At 43.2% G+C, this 6,282-nt stretch overlaps 1 protein-coding gene across 1 annotated transcript in view; it reads left to right on the top strand.

The window, feature by feature from the left end:
* The window catches only part of foxj1b (forkhead box J1b), a 6,202-nt gene extending 1,651 nt beyond the window's left edge, over positions 1-4,551 (top strand). The window contains exon 2 of the mRNA XM_017418370.3: positions 1,348-4,551. Within this exon, the coding sequence (XP_017273859.1) occupies positions 1,348-2,211 (864 nt within the window). The 3' untranslated portion in view covers positions 2,212-4,551. The remainder of the gene's footprint in view (positions 1-1,347) is intronic.
* Positions 4,552-6,282: the final 1,731 nt, after the last annotated feature.

Consider the following 6,282-nt stretch of genomic DNA (forward strand, 5'->3'; position numbering starts at 1 on the left):
GGAGCCCCCTGAGATTTCCGCCCATGCTCTTAGGGTTCACACTGCATTTTCACAGAGAGTGCAGTTTCTCTAGTTTCTTTTTTTTGTGTGCATCTGTGGCACCTAATTGTTTTAGGACTGTCTTGATGGCGGGCGTTTACATGAGACTCAAAGAAACTGATGCACCTCATATTTGAACCTGGATGAATATTATGTGGTCGTTTTTGTGATTTCAAACGAAGAAAAGTGACAAGTCTCAGTACAAATACTGGCTAAACCTCGGAGAATCACACTGGCTGTACTTTACGTTATTGCTACTTAGCAAAAGTTAGCATAATAACATGTTAATAAAGTAAAGATGAAATATGCTGTTGCTTTAAATAAAAAGTCGACCAGTTTAATATACGAAAAGCAGCTTAAACAACATACTTCAGTTGCCCAAAGTATATTTCTGTGTTCAGCATCTTAAAAACATGATTCTTCAGCTCCAATTACTCAAAACCTCTGTTTCATTTATCATTAAAAATAAAGGACCAAGATGTGTTCTTCATCAACTTCATAAGGAAAATGTCTTTTGAGTTTCAAATAGGATTTAAAAATTCCTATTTTAGGGGACAAACGTCAACTCTAGCACCAGCTAATGTTACTTTTAAGAAAACCAACATCGTTTTCCAGTGCAAATTAGAGTTATTAACAAAGCCAACCAGGTTAGGCATCTTCTGACAAGTTTTTGTTATCTTACCTTTACTTATTGCATCCTGAAGCAGATGTCCTGCCAGATCCGATTTGGACAACGTCTGGCTTAAAACAGTGGACTGTGAAGAATCAGATCGTCCAACACTAGGTCAAACCAAATCCAGTTATCAAAACAACCCAGCAGTTTTTAGTGTGTTATGTCAGAGCTCCAACCTCGTTTTTTTATCTCTATAGGAATTCTGTCTTATTTACGGTTTTCCTAATTCACACAAGCACTTTCAACGTATTTGTAATTTCCATTCGTCCCTTGAGTTCTTATACAGGATTTTTCTGAGAGGGGAATGATGATGGAGAAAGCACTTGTGTGGGTGGATGTGTGTGTGTGTACATGTGTGTTAATGAGAGCTCCTGAGAGAGATGGCAGCTAAGCACAGCTGATCATGTTTGAAACGCACAGAGCTGCCTGTTACTAGAAAGCCTCATTAGGTCCATTTGCTGTTTCTATACAAACAACAACAAGACTCCCAACGCCCACTCTGCCGTCTCCCTGACAAATTGGCATTTTTAGTTCTCGCATGACTGCCTTCAATTTGCCATCGGGTTTGTGTAAAATTATTCTCTCCTTCTCTCTCTCTCTTTTTTTTTTTTTTAATGTTTTTGTTGTTGACACAGAACTCGATTCGTCACAACCTGTCCCTCAACAAGTGTTTCAAGAAGGTCCCCAGGCAGAAAGACGAGCCAGGGAAGGGAGGCTTCTGGCAGATTGATCCGCAGTACGCCGACATGTTCGTCAACGGCATCTTCAAACGGAGGAGGATGTCAGCCAACCACTACAGCGGCGGCAGCGGTGCCACGCAGAGACAGAACAAACTGGTTCAAGGTTACCACAGCGTCCAAAACACCTGCCCCTATCTGGGCGGGAAACAGAAGCACCTTCCATCTAAAAATATCAAGGCTATCAGATCCACAGTGTCCCCTCTTTTAGCCATGGAAGCTAACAAAGCAGACTTCCTGAAGGGGGACTTTGACCTGGCGTCCGTGTTTGACGACGTCCTCAGCGGGAACTGTAGCACCTTCGAGGATTTAGACATCAACACAGCGCTGAGCTCCCTGGGCTGTGAGATGGAGGTCCACGGGAGGCAGCACGCCGCCGGGGTGGCCAGGTGGTGTGGCGACGCCCTGGCTCAGAGCCAGCACCTCGGCCAGCACCAGTCCTACGGCTACCTGGACCTGAGCGCCGCGTCCGCGGAGTGCCCCGTCGGCATGGGAGAACTCCACGCGCCTCAGCAGCTGCACCACCCGCTGCAGAGGCACCCGCACCTGGACCAAGACCAGCTGCTCCAGGGCCAGCAGCACCTGCAGCACTTCGACGAGGCCGCCGCGCTGTTCCCGGAGCAGCCGGGGGAGGCTGGGCTGCAGCCGTGGGACGAGATTAAAGACGAGGCCATTCCCATGAGCCTGGACCAGGGCTTCGGTCTGTACGAGGGCTTCTTCACAGAGATGCAGCCCTGGGAGCGAGCGGAGACTTACCTGTGACGTTTTGACCGCGGACAGTGATCCGGACAATTGTCGGTCCATCCATCAACACTGCTACGATTACTTTTAAACTCCTCCGATCACTTTGCATCTTTTTATATTCACCCTGACCAGCCGCAACACTATGAACATCCACCTGATACCAAGTAGATGTTTGTTTGCAACCAAAACAGCCGTAACCAGTCCGGAAAAGGATGAAGAACGCCTGAGGGGGGTGTCCTGACAGATACTAAGACATTAGCAAAGTAAACCTTTGGTGCTGTGAGTTGTGTGGCATGGTGGGGTTGGGGTCTTTAGATTGCGCTTCTCATATGGAGCTTGGAGGCCTGGTAAACACCTCAGAGTGTTTGTCATGTTCTCTGAGCTGGTCCTAAGTGGGTTTTCTTGGGCCCCACTGTTGTCCTGCTGAGATAGTATGTATGTGTATATGTGTGTATGTGTGCGGAGTGTGTTTGCTGTTGTGGTGGGAGGTGTAACCGGTCTGCAAAAATGTTAATAGGTTACTAAAATAGAAGTCTCCTGGCAACATCCACACAAGGATACGGGTGTCCTGAGCAGGAGATGATTAATTGTTACTTTTTTTATCATTTTGCCTGCAAGTGGTCACAATGTTATGGCTGATGGATTTGTTTTCTCTTGCTTTTTTTTTTTTTAATAAAATCTTAACATAATCACTTGTTACCTGCTTGGCAATCACAGGTAACATCTGAGAAGAGACATTGTTCTGACTGATTATAAAGTTCTAGTTGGTTATTGAAAACAAAAACAAACTAAAAAAAAAAAAAGTTCAATCTGTGAAAAATGACAAGAGACATTTATACCAAACTGAATCCTCATTTAGACTTACAATGTTGTTGTTGTTTTTTGTCCCTGTGGAATCAGTGACTTTGCTTTTGGAGTAAAAATGCAAAATAAGGTGGACTGGCTGATACGTTCTCCTTAAGATGGAACTTTTGGAACGGAAGCACGAGCGAATGGACCGAACTATGGCCACCGGTTGATCCGGGGGCCCTCCTGATCGTCACGGAGACAGAAGCACAACCGTCCGCCATCGCAGCGCTCCCAACGGATAAGCCCCGAGACAACATCCCGGATTCTATTGTGCTACATTAGCATGAACTTCTCCCTTTTTACTGACACGCAGAGATCCCCTCCCCATTATTGCCGTAGTGGGAAAACTGAAGCTATCAAAGCCGAACAGATGTTTAAACTCCAGATCATAGGAAAGAGATTAGAAACCAGTCACCTGCGACGCTGTTATATAGTCAATTTAATATATATTCACTGAAGTCTGACGCTTGGAGCTCGACAGGATGATCTGCCGTCCGTCGACGGTCGCCGGGCAAAACGACGAGCGAGCAGAAGTGATGAGAAGCTGAGTCATGAAATCAAACATTATGCACTTTGGTAGGCAGCAGTTTTAGGAAGGCGAAACAGTTTGTTTTAGTGTTGATACGGTATTAAAGGTATGGTTTTTTTTTTAGTTTACTGACCACGATGAGAATGATGCACGCCACCAGGTAACTGTCCATATTTAGAATACTAAACCCCGCACTGCAATAATCCAAACTGAGAAGTGCTTAAAGATAGACAGTTGTTTTTAAACACATATAAAAGTAGGTATTTCTTTTAATGACAAAGCGCCAAATCTGTTGATGTAGAATATGCAGTTTGTTGGTGTTTATGTGTTGATAATAAGAGAAGTTTTCTCTTTTTTGATTTATCCTTACGTATTCTTTTTTGATTATCTCTTCTTCTTTTTTTAAACGTCTAAAGCCCAGTCTGCATGACTCTGGATATTCTTTAACAGATATTTTTTTCTTTGTTTTTATATATTTACTGTCCAAACGGTTTTAACAAAAAGGCTGAAATACCCACCCGTGCCAGCAGGTGGCAAGAATAACCACATTGGTGACAATGAAATTCTGAGCAAGAACATGCTTAGATTCTTCCAAAACTTGTTTTTTTTTTTTTCTTTGATACTATTTTAGTTATGAATCATTTTAGGGCATGATCAGATTTTAACGCCAGCAGGAAAATGGTCAAATCGTCTCTGCTGCTTCGGTTTCAAGGTCAAAAAGTAAAAAAAAACAAAAAACTTTTTCATCATTTCTGAAAATGGACTTGTTAGAAACAAAGAACATTTCTGTTTTTTTAAAAAAAAATAATATCCAGAGTACCGTGACAGAAGTCGTTTCACAAATCTGATCAGAAAATTGGTGACATGAGGTTGCGGGAGCGAGAACTTCTCGGACTTTCTCGTTGTATCATAAAGAATAATGTCGAATGACTCTTTAATCTCACCACATGTTCATTTGTACTTTTTTTTTAATTGTTTGCAAATGCAATCATGCCTTAATGCAATAAATTGTGTCAATTAAAAAAAAACAACAAGTTGTAACAAACTTCTTTCACTGAAACATCAAAGATGAAGAACTTCTCTATGCAGGGCAGCAGAACACGGTGGACAGTTTGGGAGCTGATCAAGAGATAAAACAGAAAAGTTTATCATTAATCAGCAGAGACAAGTTTAGACTTGTTTGGTTTTGAAATAGAGTCTGGGTTGACAAGAGCAAAACCACCTGAACAGCATTAAGTGTTGCATTAAAAAAAACATGAAGTTCTACATTTAAAACAATGTTATTTCTTATTGAAGCCTATAAAACAACCAAAATGCAGTTTTTATGAGCACCTGCCACCGTTGGGCTTTAAACAAAGTGAGCTTTTCTAGATCTAAAGATGAAAGGAGGATAATTTTGAGCAGGACAGTGCTTTCACCAAAATGCTGACTCGACCTTCACACAGGAGGACGACCCGTCTACACCCTGCACGACCTGTTAGAATGTGGACGGGTCAGGAAGAATCTGGAAAACCGCTTTTGGCATGAAGGCAATTTCCTAAACATGTGCATGGATTTGCTCCGGTTTCCTAAAGAGACAACTTCAGTTTTAATTTTGACGCATCCCTTTCACTTGTCTATCCAAAACAACCTCCTTACAACCTTACAGAGTTTCAGCTGTGATGTTGACGTTTGACCCCCATGACCTTGAAATCAATGGTGATCACCCTTGACCTGAGAGGCGTCCAGCTGTGCAGTTTAATTTCCTTCCGTTACATGGTTAGAGCACAAGGCCATCTGCGACCTTTGACCCCGTCGCCTAGAATCCACAGTGATCACCCTTAACCCGCGAGGTGTCCAGCTGTGGAGTTTAACCTCCCTGTTATACAGCTGCAGAGTTAGAGCACGGGCTGATCTGTGACCTTTGACCTTTGATCGGATCACCACTAAATTATATCACTCGGTCCTTGCACCATGTTTGACGTTTCCTGAAAATTACACAAAAATTTGTTCCGAACTTTTTGACTAATCTTGTGCACAGACAGACAGACAATAGACAACAGAAACTATTAGCAGATGAGTCCATGTTGAAGGTAACCCATAATGCAACAGTCACGCATAGAAGCAGACTCTGGTCAGATGGCTCATTATCTGCAGCCCCTTTAGATTTTCAGTGTCTTCTAAATCTGATCATTTTGAATCATTTCATTTGATGCCTTCTTGTGGCTTTGATGAACTCAAACGCTTACACATTTGTGACCAACACATGAAAAACACCTGAAATCACACAAACATGACAGATATTGATATTTATCTGCAAAGGCTTTATCTGCAGGGGACTGGAGGAGATAAAATTCGGAAATCCGCAAAGCTACATGACGGTAAAATGTAGTTTGTTTTAATAGTAGAGATTCACTGATGCGTTCCTATACTGTTTGAACACACCTGCTGAGGCCGTGACATTTCCTGGATGTTGTCCCGAGGGTTACACGTCCAGAATAAGTCAGACCAGAGACAGCTCTTTAATGGGACCAGATGTGAGCGGAACAATGAGGTGGTCTGGAAACATCATATTCTCGTGTTTTGACAGATACGGGGGGGAGTGTGGAGTGAGGAGGCTGCTTGAGACTGAGACAGAATCAGGAGCTCTGTATCTATTTTAGGTCGGTGCATCCGCCTGCGCAGGACGACATGTCACCTTTGTATCACACTGCTCACCCCCCCCCCCCCCC

The sequence above is a fragment of the Kryptolebias marmoratus genome, linkage group LG17 (genome assembly GCF_001649575.2).
Source record: "Kryptolebias marmoratus isolate JLee-2015 linkage group LG17, ASM164957v2, whole genome shotgun sequence".
Classification (NCBI taxonomy): Eukaryota; Metazoa; Chordata; class Actinopteri; order Cyprinodontiformes; family Rivulidae; genus Kryptolebias; species Kryptolebias marmoratus.